Source organism: Chaetodon trifascialis, chromosome 12, assembly GCF_039877785.1.
Source record: "Chaetodon trifascialis isolate fChaTrf1 chromosome 12, fChaTrf1.hap1, whole genome shotgun sequence".
Classification (NCBI taxonomy): Eukaryota; Metazoa; Chordata; class Actinopteri; order Chaetodontiformes; family Chaetodontidae; genus Chaetodon; species Chaetodon trifascialis.
In genome coordinates, this window is record NC_092067.1 from 13,687,826 (window position 1) to 13,713,555 (window position 25,730).

A 25,730-nucleotide genomic window follows, 5' to 3' on the forward strand; every position below is an offset into this window, starting at 1 on the left:
ATGCAGATTAATATTGCCAATTTTCAATGCCATGATATACATTATTTAAGAAAATGGCACAAAATACAGAACATTTTTCTTCTGATCTAATGAATTTTTTATATGGCAAAACCATTTCTTTAACCTCATTACAATTACAGCAAAACAAGATATATTTATGTAATAGATAGATAGATAGATAGATAGATAGATAGATAGATAGATAGATAGATAGATAGATAGATAGATAGATAGATAGATAGATAGATAGATAGATAAGCAATATAAATAGTATATTTATAAATAAACATAAAATGAATAAATATAATAAATAAACACTCTAATTCAGTACTTAGATGTAAACCTCTTGAGGTAGAAAACGTGTACACATACAGTTTATACAAAATGTTGTTTGATGCTGTGGTGACCAGTTGACCACAGTCAGTCAGACCTCACAGACTTCATTGATTTTTGTAAATATCTGCTTATTCTGAATTTGATGCAGCCACACGTTTCAAGCAAATTGAGACAGGAGCAGCTAAAGACTGGGAAAGGTGTGGAATGCTCCAAAAACACCTGTTTGTAACATTCCACAGGTAAACAGGTTGATTGGTAACAGGTAAGAGTATCATGATTGGGTATGAAAGGGGCATCCTGGAAAGACTCAGTCATTCACAAGCGAGGATGGAGTGAGGTTCACCACTGCATCAGGCTCAGCAGTTGATTTCTTAACGGATACCTCAGACACAATGAGCTAACAAACAGATTTTAGATTATTTCTTTGTCCCTCCCTTTGTTTGATGCTTTTATAAAGTCCAGATCAGAGTTATTCTATTAGTCTGTTAGTCTGTTGTACGCTGATTACGACACAGAGCCTCGTCAGTAAACCTTTCTGTTGGTGATTAACCAGCTGCTAACGGGCACAGCAGTAATTCAGTAGCTTTGCGCAGCCCCTCGTCTACCATATATAGTCGAGGAATTCTCTGCTCCGTCGAAGTAACAAGATCGTGTGACTTGAACTCAACCAGCAGAAACTGCTCTGTGAGTGCAACTGCAGATGTTTAACTCTGCAGCTGTAATGGCGTGTGGAGTGACATCATAGCGAGCCTCGAGCTGCTCCTGCGCTTTGTTAAGATGCCAACATGAACTCAAGCACACTAAGAATTTGTTACCTGTTAATTAGGTGAATGGCGGCCCCTGTGGGGTTGGCGAGGGCTCACAAAACTGATGATTGTGGCTTGAGAGATTGTTTTCTCTTTTCTTTACTACTCACTCACTGTCATAACAACATCGATACAATATTGTAAAAAATACAGAAGAAAAATAATAGTGCCGGTAAAATTGAAGTTAAAAAAGTTTAAAAGAATTATAAAAAAACTGATTTTGTCCACTCAGTTCCCTGAGGATGTGTGCAGCTGGCTTGTCTAGAGGCCTTCTGCCTATCAGATGATTAAGTCTGTTTATCAAGACTCCCAATTTTTATTTCCCCTCTCCATGTTTACTCAGCCAGTCTGCCGATAATGAGTCTCCCTCCCAATCACTTTCACTCTGTTGTTTCAACATTGCAAGCAAGCCCTGGTGATAACCACAGCATGACTCCACCGACTGCTGGCAATAATGAGACGACTTCTCTGTCCTGCTTCTGAGTACTTTGTTAAAATGTTTAACGAAGAGCCGAGCGGCTTTGCTCTGGACGCGCTGCAGCTGAATCAGCAGTTATAGGTTCTGAATGGGCTGTAATGGAGAAATGAGCCCAAAATAGGACAGTGACATCATGGCTGTATGGAGGTCAGAGTTCGGCTCTGCAGATTGGGCTCGTTTTCTGTTGACTTCACCCAGCAGCTCCATCCCTCTCAGAAAGTCTGCTGGCAGCGCCCGGAGGCTTTGTTACGCAGATGGAAATAGTTTGTCCCCTCCCAGCTCACATTGTCCATGTGCTTTCTGTGGCAGTTAAATTAAGTCTGGGTTTAGAACTCTTTCCAAAACAGTGACTCACACTTTGTAGATTTTTGGAGCCAAATAGTGTAATTGTTAGTCCACCATATTATGATTGGATGCTTACTTTGCATACACATCCGTGTTTGTGTGGGCACAAATGGCATAACATAAGGAAGTGCGAGTGAGGCTGGAATTAAAGCAAAGTTATGATTTAGATCATAAAACTAAGAGTCTGCTGCCTTCTGGTCAGCTGGCAGTTGTTCGATGTTGGCTTTGGACAGTGAGATGAAACATTCCTTCAGTCCTGCCATGTCCACGGTCGGCTATTTGATTTTTAAATGTGAAAAACTAAACTTAGTCAGTCAATCATTCAATATCAGACACCAACACACTTTGCAAACATGAGAGCTCTCCCTTTTCAGTAAGTCTTTGTTCTTATTTTTTTCTCCTGTGCTCTTGAATTATTTCTTATCTTCCAAGTTTATATATTTCTTTTTTTTTCCTCCCCCTGTTTGTCTTCTTTCTCTTATCTAATCTCCTCCCGGGTCGTGGTGGCAGAACAACAAGGTTCGGCGGTTTGCTTTCGAGCTGAAGATGCAGGATAAGAGCACCTACCTGCTGGCTTCGGACAGCGAAGGAGAGATGGAGGATTGGATCAACACGCTGAACAAGATCTTACACAGCAGCTTCGAGATTGCCATGCAGGAGAAGAGGAACGGAGACGTTCATGATGGTGTGTATTTTTCCAGCGCCTGAAGGAACGCAGATGATGAAATGGAATATTGTTTTGTATTAGTCAAAAAATATGATCCAACTTCTTGATGAGACGTTTACGTTTTTCTCAGTCTTGTAGAAACATCTGCGTTTTAATTAAGAAATCCTTTTTGCAGACTGAAATATGTCTGACAAAAGCAGCCTTTGTGTGCTCACACTGGACAAACTGCACTCACCGGCCGCCTCAGTAGATACACCTTTGCAGTCTAAAGTGATCCAATACAACAGCTCTGCCATGGTTGACACTGTCAGAAAGGTAATAATTCTACTTTATATTTATTGTTGAGGTCATAGTGGGTGGTGGAGTGCAGCTACAGCCTCAATAATAAATGTATGTAGTTAAATGAATACCTCTCTGACAGTGTCAATCAAAACAAAACAATATTATCTTTGTATTGGATCACATTAGATTGTACAAGTGTACCTAATGAAGTGGCCAGTGAGTGTGTGTGAATAACATACTCCATAGTCCAGTCAACATGATCCGCTCTGTTCTTGCTGTTTTGAGATGTGCAGAGCTGCGACAAGTAGTAAATTTACGGATTGGCCGATTGACAGAAAATTAATCTGGAACAATAATCAGAATAATAATCAATCGTATTGAGTCAGATGTTAAGAATAAAATGAAGAAAAAGCTTCTTAAATTTGAATATTTTCTGGTGTCCTTAGTCTTCTGATTGTAAAATGAATATATTTGGGTTTTGGGTTGGTTGTCGGACAAGAGGAGTCATTTCAAGATGTCACCTCAGGCTTTTGGAAATTGTGATGAGCATTTTTCACTATTATCAGACAGTTTTATATGATTATTTGAGAAAATAATCAATAATGAAAATAAACATTTATTGTAGCCCTAAAAATTTGAGAAACCTTAATTAATGCAGTTGATTATAGAGCTATGATGGTGATGTTTTGTACCTGAGATGAAAAACCCTCAGTTGAAGTCAAGATCCAGTAAAACCATTCATCATGATCAGTTTATTTACTCTGGGATGCTGCCTGTACCTGAGGACGTGTTTAATGAGACACTGTTCATCAAACCATCATCCACTCTCTTCTGTAGTGGAGTCTGTGGTGAGGTGATAGCAGACCACCCAGGCGTTTAATGCTCACCTCCCGCCTCACAGGAGGCTTAGCATGGAGGAAAGAGGCTGAATGCCTCTGCACAAAACGCTCCACTAATCTTCCCAAACTCCTCAGGTTTTATTAATGACACAGTGCATGAGAGGAAAAAAACATTCTGTTTGAGGAGATCTCTGCGCTTTCTTAAAATATGCCATTGAGACCTGCAGTATCCCAGCTGATTCCTGCGCAGCTGAATTACTATTTACTGAACTTTCACATGTCAGTAAGCGATTAAAGAGGTTTTACAGCACAAGGAGGGTTTTTGTTTATGCTCTACCATCTTTGGCCTGCATCCAGTGATTTCTTGTATTTTCCTCTAGATGATGATCTTGGAAAGTCAGACAGCTCCTCTGGCAGTATGGACAGCTTTCAGGTAGGTCCGTCTTTCTCAGCTGGATGCTCATACATTCGGTGTATCATCACATGGAGCTGCAGTATTAAAAGTCTGTTCCTCGTTGACGTAAGGAAGACGGCCTCTTTTTGCCACAAACATGTGGCTTGAGTTTAGATTCGAGAGTTAACTGTTACACACCTAATTTCTCAGCCGTTGATTTGTTTTTGTGGATCTAATTTGACATTAAACACAGAGCTCTTATCACTTGTCAGAATAATTTTCCACAGTGCGACGTCTTCCAGTTTTATTTGGGTTTGATCCAAAGAGCTGCAATTTGAACACCGGGCCTTTAAACATGCATGCATTCAGTATGAAATATCCAGGAGTGGGAAACGCTGACACTTTTTTTAATGTAGGAACACCTGCGCTAAGAGTTGTAAAGATTTCTGAGGAGAGAAAAATCTGTTTTTTAAGTGATTTGCTGACTGATGACCTACAGGCTAATTGATATTTAGTGTTTTACAAGAAAGCTCTTCATGCTGCTGCGTCGCTGAGTGGTACGCAGTCGTAAAGCCATATGTGCATGGAAACTGCTGGTAACAGTTAAGCGGGAAATAGCTTGACAGGTTACAGTGTGCTGTATGCTGGCACCACCTGACTCTCACCACTGAGCCGTGATCAGCCTGTAAAATATGAAGCCTCTTTTCCAGATGGGTGCAAATGACAAAAAAATGTTCTACTGTTAAAACCGACTGACTGGAAATCTCAGATGATGCTCCTGGCGCGTCAGACAGTTGGTGGTTTCAATCGATTTAGGAAATGCCTTTCTTCTCCTCAGAGCACAAGAGATATAGAGTCTAGGATGAGGAGCGAGACCAGACTGAAGCTGTTCACCCTGGATCCTGACACACAGGTAATTACATGGAAAGCACATGTAAGTTCACTTATTACCATGTGTAATAAGATCCAACCTAACGCTCCCTCATGAAACATAATATCTTCCATTGTTCTGTCTTCAGAAACTAGATTTCTCAGGAATAGAGCCGGATGTGAAGCAGTTTGAGGAGAAGTTTGGCAAGCGAGTCCTGGTGAACTGCAATGACCTCTCGTTCAATCTGCAAAGCTGCGTGGCGGAGAACGAGGAAGGACCAACAACAAATGTAAGACAGGCCACAATAGGCCCGAAGTAACAGAAATGTTACCATCCGGCTGACTAAAGAGGCGTGAGATGGTTTGTTAGAGCGGCCGGATGGACTCCCCTCCTTATTTGAGCTGCTGACGGACTCCTGTTGGCATAGCAACCGGGCAATGGGCTAATGGCGAACGATCTGTATAATGGAGTCGGATGTCCTGCTGTCCCTCCCAACAGAATCTGTCTGTTAAAGACTCAACATGCTCTGTCCCCACAGAGACACTGACACACACACACACACACACACACACACACACACACACACACACACACACACACACTTTAAAGCGTGTTCATCCAGCTCCCTCCACCGAAATATTAATGGAATCGCTACCAGCTATGCATTAGAGAGGGGTGCGCCAATCTAACTTTTTCTGTCCTGATCGTGACTCTGATATCTCAGCTCAAGGAGTGTTGAGTACCCATGCAATACCAGTGCTCTTTGTCCTCAGATTAAAGTCTGCGCACCTCACTGAGAGGAAGCCATTGGCCCCATTTTTATATGAGACAACATGATGCCAGATCCAGTGTATCTGATAAGTGCATGCCTAGCATTAGATACTGCAAAGGTACTTTTTGTGGACATGTATTAATTGTTTTGTTTAATATTCATTTTAATGCTGTCCATTGAGATGCTTTTATTTGAGTAGTGGTGTGATTTTATATCTTAAAATGTTGTGCACATTGCCTTTAGAGTTGTTAATTATTTAGGTTGGCTGAGTGTTTTGTTGCAAGTAAGATAAGATTAAGTGATATTTAACGTGCTGTCAGAGTCCTGTTGTCCAGCTGTTGAAACAGTCATTAAAGGGGAGTTTACCTTACCCCAATCCTGAAGGTAGTTGTGACACAGTAACTATTGAGTTAACAGGTTGGTGTGATCCTGATTTTGCAGATTGGCTGACAACATGTGAAAGAGATGCATAAGTTGAAAGAATCGTCATGTCTAATACAAATTTGTTACTCTTCTTCTCCAGGTGGAGCCATTTTATGTCACCCTGTCACTGTTCGACATCCAGAACGGCAGGAAGATCTCCTCTGACTTCCACGTTGACTTAAACCACCCCTCTGTCAGGGGCATGGTGCCCAATAACGCCAGTCAGTATATGAACGGAGGAGTGGACGCCCATCCTGAGGGCCAGCGTTTGGTCCACGGCGTGCCAGAGGCAGCCATGCAGTACCCAAGACAGGTAGGTCATATTCACATTTAAATCAATTCACAAGTGAAATACATATTTAAGGCTGAGGAACATCTTCATTGTCTACACAGGGGGTGTTCTCTGTAACATGCCCCCACCCAGATATCTTCCTGGTGGCTCGCATAGAGAAGGTGCTTCAGGGGGGGATCAACCATTGTGCCGAGCCGTACATGAAGAGTTCAGACTCCACCAAGGTACTGACCCACCCACGAACCTCCATCACCGTCCTCCTCACAAGACAGTGTGTTCCCCCAGAGTCAGCAGATTCCACCAGATTATTCCACATTATGCGTAGATAATCATCCTTGTTTTTAAGTACTGAGGGGCTGCACAGACTCTCAACAGAAACATTAACTTTGGCTGTACAAATGTGGTTGTGCACCCTGAAGGGACCGTGGCGGTGGTAGTAATGTGATTCAGGCTAGAAAACATGTGCAGTGTATTTTGTGTGTGCGCGTGCACGACACAGAAAAGCTGTTGTCATATCTGCGTGTTGTTTTTTAAGTGGCATGTTATCAAGACTTATCCATGTGTATGTGTGTTGAGGCTGGCAGCAGGCTGAATATGTTACAGTGCTGCAGGGCTGAGACCGACTGAAGTCATGAAATCACATGATGCTGCTATTTTCCACTAGGTGGCACAGAAGGTCCTGAAAAATGCCAAGCTGGCATGCAGCCGGTTGGGCCAGTACAGGATGCCTTTTGCCTGGGCAGCAAGGTGTGTTATCTCTTTTAACAATTCACATTTTTAACTGTATGTTCTGTCGGAGTGCAAAAGTTCTGTGTACTTTACATCAGGACCACAGCCCATACAAACACCCACCAGCACTGTAGACACAACAGTGATTTAAATACAAAACCTAAATCAAATTAAACTCACATACAGAGGGAGAATGAAGAGATAACATTTGTTTTTGTTCTCACTCAAAAAGAATAATTAACATAATGCTATAATGAGCTGCTTTTCAATTTTTCTGTAAAAAGCCTGGATTACAGTTCATCAGTCCATGTCTGTCATTTTGGCCATACAAGCCAAAGACAACTCAAAACTAAATATGAATTTGATAGGTTTGTTTACTTAAGGTGTGAAAGAGTGAAACATAATATTAAGTATTTTTGCTCAGTGTGTTCAGGACAAGAGAAACCCGCCTGACTCTTCCTTCCTGTCTTTCAGGCCTTTGTTCAAAGACGCTTCAGGGACGCTGGACAAAAGTGCTCGTTTCTCCGCTCTGTACAGGCAGGACAGCAACAAGCTGTCCAATGACGATATGCTCAAGCTGCTGGCTGATTTCAGAAAGTTAGTAATGCTCCTTTGAGTTTTCTGTGTTAAAAATTGTCAGAGTAGTCTTACAGATGTTCTGGAAAGGAAAATATGGAAAATCTGCTCCTATAGGTTCTACTTTGGAAAATGCTGCTCAGATTTCAAGATAGATGTTTGCTCACATCTGTGAATGTGATGCGTGTGTGTATATACCATTTGTCTCTGCTCTCTCTAGTCTTTGGTAGACGATAACTTGAGTTTATTTTCCTTTCCTCAGGCCGGAGAAGATGGCCAAGCTGCCTGTAATCCTCGGAAACCTCGATGTTACCATTGACAATGTAGCCCCTGACTTGACAAGTAAGGCCTCTGAATTCACTGCATGCGGCCGACATGAAAGCTGAAAGCTGTTGCTGCTCGGAGCAGATCGGTCACTTTGTCTGCCGGCTGTTTATTTAGTCTCCCTCCCTCCTGCTTCTGTATATAGATTGTGTTACCTCATCCTACATCCCTGTGAAGCAGTTCGATGTCAGTGAGAAGACCAACATCTTCTTTGAAGTGGAGGAATTTGTGCCGTGCATAGCCAAATGCTCTCAGCCTTTCACCATCTACAACAATCACCTCTATGTCTACCCCAAGCATTTGAAGTACGACAGCCAAAAGTCGTTCGCAAAGGTATCACTAGCTTTTGTTGTATGGTGTTAATTTGCACGGGAAAGTTTCCTACAACCCCGATTTCCAAAAAGTTGACGCTATACAGTTAACTTTTTGTCTCAGAGTGGCTAATTGGATCAGTTTTGCTCATTGTGTCCTCAGGCTAGAAACATTGCTGTCTGCATTGAGTTCAAGGATTCAGATGAAGAAGAGGCTGTTTCACTGAAGGTAAACACAGATGTGTCCTGGAAGTGTTTCCAAATTCCCAGAAGGACGGCCCCTCCCGTTACAGGAACTAACTATTGTTGTCATTTCACAGTGCATCTATGGCCGACCTGGAGGACCCTTGTTTACCAAAAAAGCCTTTGCTGCAGTCTTACATCACCAGCACAACCCTGAATTCTACGATGAGGTAAGACACAGTGCGCCAGATGTCTTCAGACAGACTCAGTGATGAGTGCCATTCATATGTATGAATCAATGTTTTTTTGTGCTCTCTTTTGTGCTTCCTTAGTATAAGATTGAGCTGCCAACTCAGCTCCACGAGAAGCATCATCTGCTCTTCACCTTCTACCATGTCAGCTGTGACAGCAACAGCAAGGCCAGCACCAAAAAGAGAGACCTGGTTGAGGCTCAAGGTAGCACTGAGCTTCACAATCGAATCGTTTAAAACATCTGGAGTTGACTTTTGCATGCTTTCCTCGCTGGCTTGAAGGCTCTCAGCTGACTGTCTTGGCTTCTGTCTCCTCTCTCAGTGGGTTACGCCTGGCTCCCCCTGCTGAAGGATGGCCGGGTGATCACGAATGAGAACCACATCCCTGTGGCTGCCAACCTGCCTGCTGGATACCTCAACTGTCAGGAGGGTGCCAGCAAGGTAGAGTGCATCCTCAAGCTGTTAAGCAGTGATGGGTTGGCCTCATTTATTCAGAGTTTTTCATCCGCATTAAAAAGGGGCAATTTGTGTGATATGAAAATCTGCAACAAAATGGCACATCTGTAGAGATAAAGAGATGAAAATACTGCAGATTACTGACTAAATCGTTGAGTGAAGGATTGTTGCATTTGCGTTGTGTTACAGCATTCAGGTCCTGAAGTTAAATGGGTGGATGGAGGCAAACCTTTATTTAAGGTGTCCGCTCACCTCGTGTCCACCATCTACACTCAGGTTAGTTTTTAACAAACTGTGAGTGAAGTCACCCTGATGATTCATCTGCATCCTTCACCCCTTTGTGTGTCACATCTGAAGTTGCGGTGTGCTTTCATGAAAATGCAGCTTTGTGGAATAAACACCTGTATTGTGATCTGCTTTGTGTCTCACATAGGATCAACATTTGCACAATTTCTTTCATCACTGTCAGAGCAGTGCACCTGCGCCCCAGGTGTCAGGAGGAGAACTGGTCAAATATCTGAAGGTAAAGCTTCACTGAGGATAAACACCAGGGATTTAGCACAAATGTGGTCTTAAATACTAATGAACGCGTGCTTCACTTGCACGAGAGAATCATTAAAGAGACTGATAATGCTACACTGCGTCATATTTAAACCACAATCCACAATGTAGATTTTACAGCTTTGACATATACTGTTTAACTGAGTGCACATGCTCTGCAAGGGTGAATATATCAACGAGTGGGACTTAAGTCCGAGCAGCACACATAAAGGAAAAAGTTAGACATGTTTTCACACTTTGAGTTCCTTGCATGAACTTGCAAGCTAACCATAGCTCATACTCACCATGAAACCGCAGACCGTCATACTTGGTTGGAGCTGAATCACATGGAGATTAATGTCCTGCTTTGTGCTGTAGTTTGCCAACAGCACATTCTTCTGGACAGTTTGTGCACAACATTTATGCAGAGTTTAATTGTATCTTTCTTGCAAAGATTAGGCCGATGCCAATAAATCTGTTAGATGTCTCCCCCTAGCTGCTGTGGTTCTTTTTCCTTTTCTTTCTTTTTTTGTCTATATTACTGGTAGCTCAGTTATCGCTTTCCATCACAGTTCACAGTTCCTCTGGCCGAGGTTGATATGGAGAGCAACACTTGGTCCAAGGCACCTCTTGGGTTCTAATGTCAACATAGCAGTGAACACAAACAATAGCCAGAGGGTCAAACAGCAGGTCTGCCAAATGACTTGGCAGAGCTTGTGTTAGTTTCCTGTACACAGACAGTGATACACCAGTGCCTACTCTCTGCCATGTTCCCAGCAGCTGAAGCACACAGTGTGGGTGATTAGCAGAGTGTTGCTCACTCATGTGCTCCTGTTGTTGTATTGAATTAGTTTCTTCACACATTAAAATTTACTACCCCTCTGTGCTCTTTGTTGGAGCGGTGAAAGAAGACGTCACCGTTTTCCCACATTTATTTTCCTGATTATACATGAAGGGCCGTGCAGCCAAACTCTACATTGGGATATCTCTGTGATGTTAAACCCTCAGAGTCTGCACGCCATGGAGAGTCACGTGATGATCAACTTCCTGCCCACCGTCCTCAATCAGCTGTTCAGGGTGCTCACCAGTGCCACCCAAGAGGACGTGGCAGTCAATGTCACCAGGTAAGTTCCCCCAAGGCGGCCCTTGACTTGACAACAGATTAAAATTAATTTCATGTCAATTATGAAAAAAACATTGACAAAGATGAGTGGAAATGTCTCATTTTCAGCATTTAAACATGCAATAGAACTCTTGAAAGCTGGTTTTCATGTGAAATTTGCTGATTTTCAATTATTTATTCTATAATTTTGAACCATTTTATAATTATTGACTGTGAAAACACCAAAATGATGGTTTGTATATTTTGCCTGATGAAGGTCTGAGGTCTGAAACACCATTAATCAAGTACAAGTGACAGTGTGCAGTGTTTTATTTTTTTCACGGTCATGAAGAGTCTTTGATCCGTCACGATTGTAAATAAGTCTGTGGTTTGCAGGAACTAATCATGTTGAAATGAAATTAAACATGGGCAGAGTTGTAGGAACTGGTAATAAAGGATGTTCCAGCTGCATCAGCTCCTTTCAGAGCCATTTCCTCACACAGGCTCTCCTTTCCCGTTGTTTCCTTTTAGAGTCATGATTCACATTGTTGCCCAGTGCCATGAGGAGGGGTTGGAGCACTACCTGAGATCATATGTGAAGGTAAAACTTGCATGCCACATTTCACATCCTGTTATGTGTCAATAAAGGATTCTCATAGTTCTCTCTGCTCGTGTCTGATACAGTTTGTATTCAAGACTGAGCCACACACATCCTCCACCACCCGAACGGTGCATGAGGAGCTGGCTAAAGCCATGACTGCTATCCTGAAGCCTTCCACTGACTTCCTTACAAGTAACAAGCTCCTCAAGGTAACATATTTGTACCTTTTTAGAGGATTACACAGCATATGATTGTATATGACTGATGTGAATTGGATCTGTATTGTTTTCTGATTGATGTTTGTGTGCCCTGCAGTACTCCTGGTATTTCTTTGAAGCCTTAGTCAAGTCCATGGCTCAGTACTTGATTGAAAGCTGTAAAGTGAAGGTAAGTCTGCCACAACATGTGTGCTTGACTCAGGGGTGTCTGCTCCTGTCAGCTTTATTACAGCTTAGGTGGTTTACAACATGCCAAGTCTTGTGGACAGCCACAGCACCACCAAGTATTATGTACCCACAGGCTGCCCCACACTGTTGTGCAGTTTAATTGGCTGCATTTGTTCATACCCCATAAGCAACCACATCCCTGTGTTTAACCTCCGCTGGCATGATGTGGAGGCCGCAGTGTAAGCGGGTAAATGCTCCAAAAGAGAAATCATACCAGCGTGGAAACAGTGAAGTTTCAGCACAAGGCTGGTGATGTTCTATGTTTTTGTTATTGACAACAAATCCTGTGAAAAGATGTTGCTCTCAACCTGAACCCCTTCCTTTTTAATGAAGATGTAAATCTTTAAAAAATGGGGTACAAATATACAGTATACTTTCAATTTTAGATTTGAACACATTACTAAAATAGGAGTGTAAAGTAAATTTGTCTGGGACTATTTTCAGCCACGGATTAATACACATTTCATGCACTAGTAAGTGTTTTCGGCAGCAGGCCTGTGTATATTGGATTAAAATAAAATAAATTAGTGTTCATTGTAATGAAGGAGCGTGGCCTAAGTGCAATAGTGTGAAAAGTTTTTTTATAGTTACCGGACAACAATGCAGCTCTGTGGCACAGACACATAAACTATATCAAGCTGTGGCTACAATAATACCTCAAAAAACCCAATGACACCCACTAACATCTGGCTGTCATTGTCAGTGGAAAGGGTACAATCAGCATTGATTCCCAGGTCAGATGACTGCAATGTTCACGGGTATTTCACGGCAGTGATGGAAACATGACACCTGAGTGGACATGCTAATTTTCACCGCTTTTCCAGCGTGATAATGACACATGGTTCCAGATGTTGGTGTGTAAATACTGCCTGATGTCAGCAAGAATTGTCAACATGTCACACTCTGTTTCCATCTCATCAACATCTCATAAAAGATATAAAAATATTGTCACTGGCCACCGTGCTGGTTTCTATTGTTCTCTGTTTCCATGCCCATTTGTGACAACAAACATGACACACCAGACAGGCACACCACAAAGGCAAACTCGTCTACTGGCATTGGGAAAGGAGTCGATGGCCTATTCTTAGCAGGTTTGCATTTGTTTAAAAAGCCGGTATATACACTTTGATCTTGGTGTAAAAGTGGTAAAACAGTGCTCGATATTCCCTAATTTCTGCCTTTGCTCTTTTCGTGGGAGAAAGATGCAGAATATCGCCACACTGATCTTTTAAACTGGGAAGTATCTTGCTGCATATATTTTAAACAAACATCCGTGCTTTGTCCTGCAGCTGTCGAGGAATCAGCGCTTCTCCGCGTCCTTCCATCACACTGTGGAGACTCTGGTCAACATGATGATGCCACACATCACTCAGAAATACAAAGACAACCTGGATGCGGCCAGGAACGCCAACCACAGCCTGGCGGTCTTCATCAAGGTCAGGAGCCGCAGACAAGCGCCCGCATGGTCTCGAGATCATGTGCATATGTACATATTTATTTCTTACTTGCTAGAATGACAGAATTTCCTGTCCTTCTGTAGCGCTGTTTCAACCTGATGGACAGAGGCTTTGCGTTCAAGCAGATCAACAACTACATCAACTGTTTTATGCCCGGAGACCCAAAGGTACACTGACAGTGTTCATACAGACAAATTCTATCATATATTTATAAGTGCACAAAAAAGTGTTGTCAGCGATCTCATGGAGGACACGAGGTTGTGCTCCTCATATGGTTTGGACAATGACGTGTTTGAGTGTTGTATCAAAGTTGTCTCACTGGTTTCTGTCGTTTTTAAATGCAGACGCTGTTTGAGTTCAGGTTTGAGTTCCTGCGTGTTGTGTGCAACCACGAGCACTACGTCCCCTTAAACCTGCCCATGCCGTTTGGGAAAGGAAGGATACTGAGATTTCAAGGTGAGAAGATCATCAGGTGTGTCTCTTGGTCCAGTATCAAGCCTGATGGTAGCTTGTTTTAGTGCCAGCGTGCTTACATCGCCTGTGTTTGAGTAGAAAATAGAAATCAAACCAACTTGATTTACTGTGAAAAGCCAACAAAATTAAAGTTCTACTAATTCTTCAACTCATACATATAAGTGCAATTGAATAGTAATCAAACAGGTTTTCTGTTGCTGTAGAATGTACCTTCTCTCCTGTTTGTGTTCCTCACTTAGCCTTATTATCTCCATGTGATACGGTGGAGTCATGCGATGTTGACGTAGGTATGTAGGTGCAAGGGTGTGCTGCCTGCATGTCATCTCCAAAAAGAGCAGACTTCGATCTAATCATTCAACCGTGACCAGAACGGCTGAAAATGATCCAAAATCTGAACTCAGATCAGTTATCTTCCAGGTGTGCTGCAGCGTGGTTGATGTGGCGTGATTTATCTGACACTGTACTGAAGGATGGCGCTGTTTAACAAATAGTCGTCTATGTGTACAGAAGCTGAGATTGGCTCTTTGTGCAGATGTGGGTGATTATGTGTGCGAGGTGGTTTTTCTGTCCTGATGTGGTTTGGAGTTTGGATGAAACAGTGTGTTTAATTTGATTACTGTCATTTTGGGGAATCTTTGTGAGTGTGATTTGGGATTGCGTTATTTCTTTTAAGTAATGCTGGAAACCATCTGTGAACAGCTGTCACTGTCCAATCATAGGCTTTAATCCTTGTTTGTCTTTTTCTCCAGTGATCACTGTTTTTGTGGAGCAGCAGCTCAGTCACACAGCCTGAATCTGTCAAAAACAAATTCGAAGCTTTTCTGTAGATCTGTTTTTGCCTCACATACATTGTTAGATGAAAGTCGAGAAGAATCATTTGTCAGCACGGGAGATATTTGCATCGTTCGCCGGGTTTCAGTGCAGTCAACAATCTGAATGCTGTCCAAGCTGTCCTGTTTTTAATTTCACTGCGTCAGATTGATGCTCTCATTGTTCGGTGCCATTTCGCCTCCTTTCGCATCCTTTACTTAGGCACTCCTTATCTCTTCATCCTCCTCTTCCTCCCCCCAGACCTCCAATTGGATTACTCGCTGACAGATGACTTCTGCAGGAACCACTTCCTGGTCGGGCTGCTGCTCAGGGAGGTCAATGCAGCTCTGCAGGAGTTCAGGGAGATTCGTCAGATAGCCATCCAGGTGCTGAAGAGCCTGATGATAAAGCACACGTTTGATGACCGCTACACCTCCAAAGTGAGTGCCATCTTACTCTCTGTTTCGTATTTCCACTGCAGTTCAGTGTATCAGTGGGCGTGTGAGATATTCTGCTGAGAGATTTATTTGTTTTTCAGAGCCAGCAGGCCAGGTTGGCCACTCTGTACTTGCCCTTGTTTGGTCTGCTCCAGGAGAACGTCAACAGGCTGAATGTGAAGGAAGTATCCCCGTTCCCCATCAACCACTCCAACAATGTAAGAGAGCCACCTAGTGGTTGCATGTTATACTTACCATCAAGAAAAACATCACAACATGTCACAATTTTGCTTCCTGACGTCTGTAGCCAAAACCACATCTTAAAAAAGCTGATGTACGCTATACAAAGAGAAGTAAAAGCATGTAATGAGATAAGAGGTATAATTTGTTGCTTTGTGTCCATTAAACTGTTGCGCTGTTTTCCCTCAGAATGGAAGAGAAGATTCACTTCTCACCAACGCCTTGATGACACCTCCCAGGTCCAGCACCTTTCTGGACACCAGTTTGCACAAAGACGTTTTTGGAGTCATCTCCGGCACCTGTGAGTGGAGAGACAATGCAGAAAAATTGGAAGACATTTTGTTTTTATATTAATATAAAACTGCTTTCTCTTTTTTTTTTGTGACAGCTTCACCTCACACATCGTCAACCCCCAACATTAACTCCGTGCGCCACGCAGACTCTCGCGGCTCACTCATCAGCACTGATTCTGGCAACAGCCTGCCTGAGAGGAACATCGACAAGGGCAACTCTCTGGACAAGGTACAGCTCCGAAAGTGCTACCAGATGCCTGCAAAGTCATTTCATACAACAATTATTCGAAATCAAATTCAAGCTTCCAGTGAGGCATCTGAGCGGTCCCCTTCTTGTGACAAAAGTACTTTTTGTCACCCCATGTTAACTTGTGCCCTTAACTTCCACACCTCACCTGTACGGCTGGCCGCGGCAGACGGAGAAGTTCGTACGGAGACACTCTGTCAATGTCCTGCGCTTCTTTACGGAGGCTGAGGAGACCATGCTCTCTGTGCGCACCAAGCGTGTCACCATGGACTTCTCCCTGCTCTCTGTCCCCAGTGTGCCAGAGAGCGCCCTGCAGCCACTTCAAGTACAAAACGCCTCCGTCCCTCACACAGTCATCCTCCCCTCTAGGAGTGTCCCATCTGGGAATTTTAGAGTGTGTGTGAGAGTGTCCTCAACCCTAAGCCCTTTCTTTGCCAGATGATTCTCAGGCTTTGACCTGTGTGTCCTCTGGTGCCAAAAATCAGACCTGCAGGGGGCCTCACAGGGTTGTCTCTGCTCTTTTTTTTCCAGATGTTGATGAAAATGCTCTCTTAAAGGATTTCTCACTTCTCTCGTGTGCTGTGTCATTTTTGCTCTCACTGATCAACAGCCTGAAACAAAATCTGAGACCAAGTCCGTTAAACACAAAAGACTGAGTTTCACTGTCTGTGCTCTTGTGTGTTTCATCTTCTGCTGAAGCTGTTTCTGTTGGTGATTTGTGGTTGAGTTTGTCACAATGTCTGTAATAGCATAAAAGTGAAAAGAGGAGAGTAGTAAGCCATTTGCAACCCAAAACAAATTTTCTTTCACAAAAGTGCATGAAAATGGCTGTTTTTGTTTTTGTTCACCTTTCCAGGAAAGCTGACTTCAGCCTTGAGGTTGTCCTTTCTCCCAAACACCCGTTAAGAAGCCGTAGCTTCATGCTTTCCATTAAGTCATCCCCAGCCAGTGTCATGGTCTAGACTAACTGCTGGCAAAGGAACGTGCTTGGTACATTGCCAACCTCTTGCTGTGGTAGAGCTGTTGCTCCGCTGCTTTGGTTCTGTTTTCTCCCTTCTCTCTGCCTCAGCTGGGAGAAATGGTGATTGTTTTCCAGCTGCAGTTTTTCCACAGTTTATAGAGCCCTGCAACGTCTGAGTGAATGACTCCACTAGTGTAGCTTGACCACTGTAATCCCAGGCTTCAGAAAACTCTTATTAATCGCATTTTAACTACCCTCAAAGTCCCTTTGTATAGTTTTCACTCCATTTTTAAAATCCAGTACAGACACACGCAGTTGTCTAGACTTGACCACAAAACTGAATGTAAACTTTACAAGAAAGTCTATAAAAATGTATATATTCAGAATTAAGCTATGGTAATTGCTCTCATGACAGAGCATTTACCATTTATCTTGAGGCAGCAAAAGCAGTTAGACAGAGCAAAGAGCCCTGACAGGATGATGTATTTGTCTTTGTCCCTCAGAATCAGCCTGCTTCAGCCCTGGGCAGTAATCTCCTGCGATGTGATAAACTGGACCAGGCAGAGATCAAGAGCCTCCTCATGTGCTTCTTACATGTGCTCAAAAGCATGTCTGAGGGTAACATCCCACTCCATCTCTCTCCAGCTCTTTCTGCATGAATGTCTGGACTCACCATCTCTCTGTACAATCCACATCCAAAACAAATGATCTCTCCAATGTCAATCACTGTCTCTCCCAGATGCTCTGTTCACTTACTGGAACAAGGCTTCGTCTGCCGAGTTAATGGACTTCTTCACTCTAGTCGAGTAAGACGTCTTTGATTGCTTTCATCACAACTCTTGCGTTATAATTATAGCTTCGAATTTTAATGTGACTGATCTTTTGCTTATATTTCCACTCAGAGTGTGCCTCTACCAGTTCAGATACATGGGAAAGAGATACATCGCAAGGTAATGTTGTCAGTATCTGAATGTGTTGTGTGAATTTCTGTCTTTTAAAGCTTTTTAACTGAAATTCTCATCAGTTCTTGATGAAGCACATCAGGCTTTTTAGTACAGTGGTTCCCAACCTTTTGGAAGCTGCCCCTGGGGTACAAGTACCCTTGGTTGGGAGTCACTGTTCTAGTAGTTAGATATCTGGCAGGCAAAATCATTTTTATGCAGGATATTGCCCATTAAACTTTATACCACATATGCTAATGATGAAGCTACTTGCCTTCATTTTAGATCATCAGATCAACTGTAAAAAGTTTGTGACTGTTATGTGACATGTAATGAAAATGTATCCAAACACACACTATTTGGGGGCTCTGGCGTTGACTCCCAGAGGGCTTTGGGTGTTCACTCTCTCTAACCTCCCACCACTGTTTCTATCTCTATTCACTTAAACGCTGGCAAGTTTAACATAATGAAATTAAACCTGGCTCCTGCCCCCTCCTGCTTGGGTAAGACTAAAGGTGGAACTGACTTTCTAAAACTTAATGCATGATATCTTCTCACCCTGTAAAAGCTGCAGTGCTGTGACATAACTAACGGCTCTTAATATCGGTCTCTCTCATTCTTATATGCATGGCATTGGCTGTAACTGACTGCTTTAATGCTGCTTCTGCTGTTTTGATCAGTATCTAATTAAAATGCATGCCAAACAATATGTAAGTACAACTTTACTGCATTAGTGCTACAGTGGGTATATGTGTAAAAATCACCAGTTTTTGTCATTGTGATACATTTGAAATCCAACAAGCTAATTAAGTAACTAGATAGTCTGACCCAAGGTGTGACTCCCAGGACATTTGAGTAATATTTACACCATTCAAGTGTGTAAAATGGTGTAATTTTCACCCTAACTTGCTACACTAACTCTGGCTCTGCTACTAGTCGGCCATTCATCTAACAATGTCCTGTTTCCTCATCAGGAACCAGGATGGGGCAGGACCCGTAGCACATGAGCGGAAGTCTCAGACTCTGCCTGTGTCCCGTAACAGGGCGGGAATGATGCATGCCCGCTTACAGCAGCTCAGCAGCCTGGATAACTCATACACTTTTAACCACAGTAAGTGCCCCATACTGTACTTTGCATCAAACACCCTCTACCAGAGGACCCCCATCCGTCACCTCACCATGACTCATGCTTTTCAACATCATCTTCATCAACATCACCCTCTCCTCATCCTCTGTTTAAACCCAGCCTGCTGTCAAGCAGAAAATGCCCCAGATGACATGGGTGCACCGTCAGTACATTAAATGAACTTGGGGCTAAGGCAGCTGTGTGTAGCATTATGTTGACTTTATCTAAAGGGCTTATGTGCTCGGTCTGTTAAATGGCATCATTTAATACAGTTTCTTTGTGTTTTCAGTGTAAGAAAGATTTCAAGTATTCTTGGAATATCTGTAGACCATGGTAAGAATGTGTCAGGTTGGCAGGCAGTTTGCAGACTGTTAATGGCTCTGTTAATTTGGTTCCATTAAGAGCATGCCTGTTTTAACTTAGCTTTCAAAATCTCATCCCTCTGGCCAGCTCATCTGCTCTGAACCTAATTTCATTCTCTGAAGAAAAAAAAAGGAAGAAATGAAGAGTTTCATTCCAAAATATTATTGAAAAATGCTGCTTGAAATTCATTTGTTAATATAAAACTTGGCAATCACAAAATTTGTGGCTCACCAACATGTCACTGTTCTTTTGATAAAACTTACTGATTTTGTAAGTAGTAAGATCATTTTTCTTTCAATTTGGAATGAAACTTACAAGATAATGAAATTTTTCCATTTTTCAAGCAACAGCTTTGCCTTTAACACTGAGGTCTCATACGTTGATATGTGTTGTGATATTTAAATGGCCTTTCTGGAGAGTCTTTAGATCAAGTGTACTGGTTGGGGTCAAACAGCTACAGCTTGTGTCCTCTTTAGCCTACAGTCACTCGGATGCAGACGTGTTAAATCAGTCACTGCTGGAGGCCAACATCGCTACTGAAGTGTGCCTGACTGTCCTAGACACACTAAGTATCTTCATCATGGGATTCAAGGTAACATATATCACATATCACGTGTACACATGGGCTGGAAAGACACTTTGACCTGGAATGATATTTTAGGCTATCCAATGATAATGTCAGATCTAATTAATACTTCATAAGAACCATGTGAATTTTAAATCATTTATGTCAGTTTCTAAGATGAAACTCGCTTTCTCCACAGACCCAGCTGTGCTCTGACCATGGCCACAGTCCACTAATGAAGAAGGTGTTTGAAGTCCACCTCTGTTTCCTGCGCATCAATCAGTCAGAAACGGCCCTCAAACAGGTCTTCACTTCACTGCGTACCTTCATCTACAAGGTGTGTGAAGAACACCGGTTCCCTGCCTAACAACGCTCTCCCGTGGTTTTTTATGGTCGTAGGCATCCACCGTAGCTGATGACTTGTTTGTTCTCTTCACCCTCCAGTTCCCCTGCACATTCTTTGAAGGCCGCGCTGACATGTGTGCCGCTTTCTGCTATGAGATCTTGAAGTGTTGTAACTCCAAGCTGAGCTCCATTCGCAGCGATGCAGCCCATCTGCTCTACTTCCTCATGAAGAGCAACTTTGACTACACAGGTCGCAAGTCATTTGTCCGGACACACTTACAGGTGGGACAGTCCTTCTGTGGTGTCCACAGAGTAAGAAGAATAAAGATTTCATGTTCACATTATTTAAGCTTTTATTTAACCTACGCAGCAGAATTTGTTTATTTTCCAGTTATTATTGCTATGTTTAGACGCACAGCATTGGGATCTGTCGGACCTCAAACAACGATGAAATAGAGCCAATATCAACAAAAACCAGAGGGTTAAATAATATGTAATAATTCACCTTTCCCTTTCTGTAGGTGGTGATTGCTGTCAGTCAGTTGATAGCTGATGTGATCGGTATTGGAAGTACCCGCTTCCAGCAGTCTCTGTCAATAATCAACAACTGTGCTAATAGTGACAAAACCATTAAGGTAAGGAATTGATTTATGTGCCTAATTATGTTCTGGCTCCACTTAAACAGGTGAAAGTTTGGTTCTAAACCAGAAATAACACAGCCGAATGTTCTGCATGATCCTTCACAGAACACAGCTTTCCCATCAGATGTGAAGGACCTGACCAAACGTATCAGAACAGTTCTGATGGCCACGGCTCAGATGAAGGAGCACGAGAGAGATCCGGAGATGCTGGTGGACCTGCAGTACAGCCTTGCCAAGTCTTACGCCAGCACGCCTGAACTACGCAAGACCTGGCTCGACAGCATGGCCCGAATCCATGTGAAAAACGGAGACCTGTCAGAGGTCTGTGATAAGAGCTCAGTCTATGTGGCTGAAATGGTTGGACTTTGGTATGATGGTGGTCTATTTAACATGTGATAGACTCGCTTTATATCTGTGTCTGATGATGTGTCTGTTTAATATCTAATATCAAGTGGTTTGACTTCATACTTGTCCAGTTTATTGAGTACTGGTTTTAGTTAGTGATATTGTTCTATGACATAATAAATATAATCAAAACGTCACTTTATTTATCTGACCTGAGTTGTTCCTGTTGTTTACAGGCGGCCATGTGCTATGTGCACGTTGCAGCACTTGTGGCAGAATACCTGCGGAGAAAAGGTGCTGTAATCTGTCTTCACTTGCATGCCACAGAGCAGCTCTATTATTCCCTGTAGCATTATGTTAGTGCCCTCTTCTGCTAAATCTTGCTGTAATTTGCTGTAAGAAGGATTGGGCTAATTGTGAAAATAGCATCTCATCTCATGCTGTGTGCAGGCATGATCAAACAGGGCTGCTCAGCTTTCCGTGTCGTGACTCCAAACACTGATGAAGAAGCAGCGATGATGGAGGACGTCGGCATGCAGGACGTCCATTTCAATGAGGTATGTAATTACTGTGCTGATGACTGTGCTTTGAGCAAGCATACATGAATTCAGATACAGTTTGTTGTTTTGTTTTTGTTGTTTGTAGGATTACAAATCTATCTATCTATCTATCTATCTATCTATCTATCTATCTATCTATCTATCTATCTATCTATCTATCTATCTATCTATCTATCTATCTATCTATCTATGTGTACCATACCGGCCCACCACATTCGATAACGCGCACCTTTTCAGTCTTTTCTGTCTCTTGAATGTGTCTACCAACTGTGCAACTCTTTAAAGCCACGTACCTTAAGCCATGCAATGAGTTAGCAGGAATCAGTGAGAGTGGACTCTTTAAATACTTCCAAAAAGTGTAATTTATTAACACTAGAAAAAAAAGTATACTCCACCACTCCATCACAGTAATGGATCTTTAAGCAGAATTCATCGTATTGGGTGTACCTATGTGTTTCAGGGAGGAAGAAAAGAGAAAGAGAAAGAATAGAGATGAGAAATGATGGATCAGATGCTAACTCTTCCAAGAGTAGTACTCAATAAATTGTGAACTAACCCAGTCCAAAAGAATGAATGTAGCTGAACTTCTGAATGAACTTTGAACTCTGTGTATGTATGTTTGAGAGAGAAAGAGAGAGAGATTTAATTATTGGTCAGTCTTCGAGATAAAAACAGCAGTGTAGAAACTGAAAACTTAAGAGGGATGACACATGAATGAGGGAGAGGGAAAGAGAAATAACAGACATGGCTGATTGATCTGATTATCACTGTTTTCCAGACAGTGCTGAATGAAGAAGGCCAGTGAACTTGGGCAAATCCTTAAAAAAGAAGGCATCATCCTGTATGTGTGTGACAGATAGAAAGAGAATGAGAGGATCATCTGTGTCTTTTCCATTACATTAACTGTGAACTTACCAAGGAAAAGAGATGCAAGTGAAGTCATACCCTAAAGGACTCCTATAACTGGTTGTGTCGAGGGCCGGTCGGTGGTTATGAACAGTCTTGCGCTGACTTTTTTTTTTTTTTTTTTCTCCGAATGCATTATGCCGGCTAAACCAAAGCGAAAGGGGTTGGTGTTTAACGATGTTATGGGGCCGCTGATCGACTGTCTGGTATTATGGGCTAGTCAGACCAATATTTCAAATAAATAAAAACTGGCCGACTATCGGCCCAAATAGCACGTCGGCCCACCGGGAAAATGCCCGCTATGCCGGATGGTCAGTCCGTCCCTGGATTTATATATCTCTTCACTTTCTTATAGTCATCACATTTGGTCGTGATTCGGTTTTTATTTAAGATATATTTCTACCTACCCCCCCCCCCCCCTTGTTTGCTCAGGATGTCCTGATGGAGCTTTTGGAGGAGTGTGCAGATGGACTGTGGAAAGCTGAGCGTTACGAGCTCATCTCTGACATCTACAAGCTCATAATCCCCATTTATGAGAAGCGGAGGGACTTTGAGGTACAAGGCTGCCTCATCACATCAGAGCAGTCCCCACTAATTTATTCTGGGTTCTAATCCGATATTTAAAGTGATTTTTATTACCTTGCACAGAAACTGGCCCACCTGTATGACACGCTGCACCGTGCATACAGCAAAGTGACGGAGGTCATGCACACGGGCAAGAGATTGCTCGGCACCTTCTTCAGAGTGGCTTTCTTTGGCCAGGTGAGTGTAACTCTCAGACATTAGCAGCACGTTCTGCCCACAAGGTGTGGATTTCTGCACTAACTGTATTTATTATTCAAAACTGATTTCACAAAGTATTCATTTGGTCACTGTCGTTGCAAAGTAATTCACTCTGAGCATGGGAGCTGTGGAAGGTGTTTTTATTTTTAAGAGCATGACCACATGCAGCGGCATTGTATGATCCAGTCTAATACCCTTTTCTGCTTTCTGTCCTCTTTGAAGGCAGCGGTAAGTTGTGCAGTAGCCTTTCCGAGCAGCCTCAGTCTTTGTGTGGTGTTGGTGCTGCTGTAATCCATCGCACTTGTCAGACGTAATTTGCTGCTTCAAGTTACAGTAACAATCAGTCGCCGCAGCTGCTTTCTGTTTTTGGAACTTTGTTGCATGGCGCTCTGTTACCTCTCATTCGAGTCTTTCTGCTTTTGTGTTACAGATGTGCATTTGTAAGATTTTAACACTGACCCTCAGTGTTGTCTGATCTTGTGAAGTCTTAGAAATAACTTGACGGGTGTGGTTACCTCTGCCTGTGTGCTTTAATAGAGATCCATGTGTCTCATGGTGGTCTAATTGGCGATGCAGTAGTTTAAATTAGAGTGTGTTAAATTTATTTATAGTATTTAGGCAGGTCTCATGGAATAACAATGATTTTATGTTCTGCTGTCCACACCCCTGTAGCAGTACCAGTTTACTGACTCAGAGGCTGAGGTAAATCAATATGAAAGCCAGCATTAAAACTGGACTGCTGTGATGTGTTAGGCTGTGTTGTGCTCCTTTGCTAATGCAGTCAGTGCTATTTCACGTGCAATGCTTAACTTTTACCCCCTTTAACTCCTCCTCTACTCCAGCCGCAGTGTTGTCCTAACCACAGTAGGAAGCCCTTGAAGGGCTAATAGCAGGATTCATCTCTCATTGGGTCAATGCATGGCTTCACCCATCAGTTCATGGGACGTTTTTTTTACCATTTACATATAAGACAACTGACAAATCAAAGAGCTTCCACTGACAGTGTAAAATATGTGTCCCCACCTGTGTCCTGTGTCCTGTCTCACGTCATTGAACTGACACTAGTTGATGTCTTGCAGTGGAGTTTTTCTGTACTTGGACGTTACATAGAGGGTTTTGTGTTTGTGGAGTCAGCCCAGAGCTGAGACTTAAAGAGTATTTTGCCATTTCATTTTAACAAACTGTTGGAATGACTCCCATTCACAGCCCGTGTATGGTTTGATGTGGCACTGTTTGCTTCTTTATATCTTATTAGTTAAACATGCTGCTTGCTTTTATTCAATTTGATCGTGTTTTATTTCTTTTTAGGGCTTTTTTGAAGATGAAGATGGCAAGGAGTACATCTACAAAGAGCCCAAATTCACCCCTCTGTCGGAGATATCTCAGAGGCTCCTGAAGCTCTACTCTGACAAGTTTGGGCAGGAGAACGTGAAGATGATCCAGGACTCTGGAAGGGTACGACTTTTTTGATATTTCATTTGTGATGAGATTGCAATTTTTCTTTTTTTTTTTTTTTTCAGATGTCCATAAGATTTAAAGAACATGCCACTGATCTGTTGTAATGATATGTATTGCCTGCAGATTAACCCGAAAGACCTGGACTCCAAGTATGCGTACATCCAAGTGACACATGTGACCCCTTATCTGGAGGAGAAGGAGCTGGTGGACCGGAAGACGGACTTTGAGAAGAGCCACAATATCCGTCGCTTTGTGTTTGAGATGCCTTTCACCATATCAGGCAAAAAGCAAGGCGGGGTGGAGGAGCAGTGCAAACGCAGGACAATACTAACCAGTAGGTGACCCTATTTATGGGGGTGGTAGAGGCACATAAAATAAGCTCTGAAAAGAAAACTAACGATACTGCAATTCCATAATATTGTAGATTTGCAAGGGACAGATTTAGTAAATGATGTCAATGTTGGTGCAACAACAGCAGAGATAATCTGACTTTTATCCCTTTAAGGTTGTATTATGTAATGAAACCGAGACATTGATATCTTCCGCATTAAATGATCTAAAATAATCTAAGATATGGACTGCCTCCTCCCAGGCTTCAATGACACAGTGTGTGAAGTACTGTCACATGAGTATCAGCTGTTGAGAAGGTCCTGTGCATGAATGGAAGATCCTGATTAGATTCTGAACATGTCAGCTGTATGTCAAGGACCTTTCCTAATCCTAATCTCAGTTATATTGTTTTATGGTGCAAAAG

At 42.5% G+C, this 25,730-nt stretch overlaps 1 protein-coding gene across 8 annotated transcripts in view; it reads left to right on the forward strand.

Annotated features, from left to right (window-relative positions):
* Nucleotides 1–25,730, forward strand: part of LOC139339902 (dedicator of cytokinesis protein 9) — a 78,234-nt gene that overhangs the window by 49,037 nt on the left and 3,467 nt on the right. For 3 of the 8 annotated variants that reach the window (XM_070975334.1, XM_070975331.1, XM_070975335.1), the window contains exons 8-50: nt 2,476–2,650; nt 4,134–4,186; nt 4,986–5,060; nt 5,167–5,307; nt 6,314–6,526; nt 6,607–6,729; nt 7,170–7,252; nt 7,709–7,831; nt 8,073–8,152; nt 8,280–8,467; nt 8,609–8,674; nt 8,766–8,858; nt 8,961–9,084; nt 9,202–9,320; nt 9,525–9,611; nt 9,769–9,858; nt 10,884–10,999; nt 11,509–11,578; nt 11,662–11,787; nt 11,894–11,965; nt 13,314–13,460; nt 13,565–13,648; nt 13,826–13,937; nt 15,027–15,205; nt 15,304–15,420; nt 15,632–15,743; nt 15,831–15,964; nt 17,447–17,561; nt 17,683–17,749; nt 17,846–17,893; nt 18,859–18,995; nt 19,850–19,965; nt 20,138–20,275; nt 20,383–20,565; nt 20,805–20,918; nt 21,030–21,245; nt 21,506–21,563; nt 21,720–21,826; nt 23,168–23,290; nt 23,384–23,503; nt 24,191–24,220; nt 24,827–24,973; nt 25,100–25,310. In XM_070975334.1, the coding sequence (XP_070831435.1) occupies nt 2,476–2,650; nt 4,134–4,186; nt 4,986–5,060; nt 5,167–5,307; nt 6,314–6,526; nt 6,607–6,729; nt 7,170–7,252; nt 7,709–7,831; nt 8,073–8,152; nt 8,280–8,467; nt 8,609–8,674; nt 8,766–8,858; nt 8,961–9,084; nt 9,202–9,320; nt 9,525–9,611; nt 9,769–9,858; nt 10,884–10,999; nt 11,509–11,578; nt 11,662–11,787; nt 11,894–11,965; nt 13,314–13,460; nt 13,565–13,648; nt 13,826–13,937; nt 15,027–15,205; nt 15,304–15,420; nt 15,632–15,743; nt 15,831–15,964; nt 17,447–17,561; nt 17,683–17,749; nt 17,846–17,893; nt 18,859–18,995; nt 19,850–19,965; nt 20,138–20,275; nt 20,383–20,565; nt 20,805–20,918; nt 21,030–21,245; nt 21,506–21,563; nt 21,720–21,826; nt 23,168–23,290; nt 23,384–23,503; nt 24,191–24,220; nt 24,827–24,973; nt 25,100–25,310 (5,032 nt within the window). The remainder of the gene's footprint in view (nt 1–2,475; nt 2,651–4,133; nt 4,187–4,985; nt 5,061–5,166; nt 5,308–6,313; nt 6,527–6,606; nt 6,730–7,169; nt 7,253–7,708; nt 7,832–8,072; nt 8,153–8,279; nt 8,468–8,608; nt 8,675–8,765; nt 8,859–8,960; nt 9,085–9,201; nt 9,321–9,524; nt 9,612–9,768; nt 9,859–10,883; nt 11,000–11,508; nt 11,579–11,661; nt 11,788–11,893; nt 11,966–13,313; nt 13,461–13,564; nt 13,649–13,825; nt 13,938–15,026; nt 15,206–15,303; nt 15,421–15,631; nt 15,744–15,830; nt 15,965–17,446; nt 17,562–17,682; nt 17,750–17,845; nt 17,894–18,858; nt 18,996–19,849; nt 19,966–20,137; nt 20,276–20,382; nt 20,566–20,804; nt 20,919–21,029; nt 21,246–21,505; nt 21,564–21,719; nt 21,827–23,167; nt 23,291–23,383; nt 23,504–24,190; nt 24,221–24,826; nt 24,974–25,099; nt 25,311–25,730) is intronic. The other 5 variants (XM_070975336.1, XM_070975333.1, XM_070975338.1 and 2 more) reach the window with 2 other exon arrangements.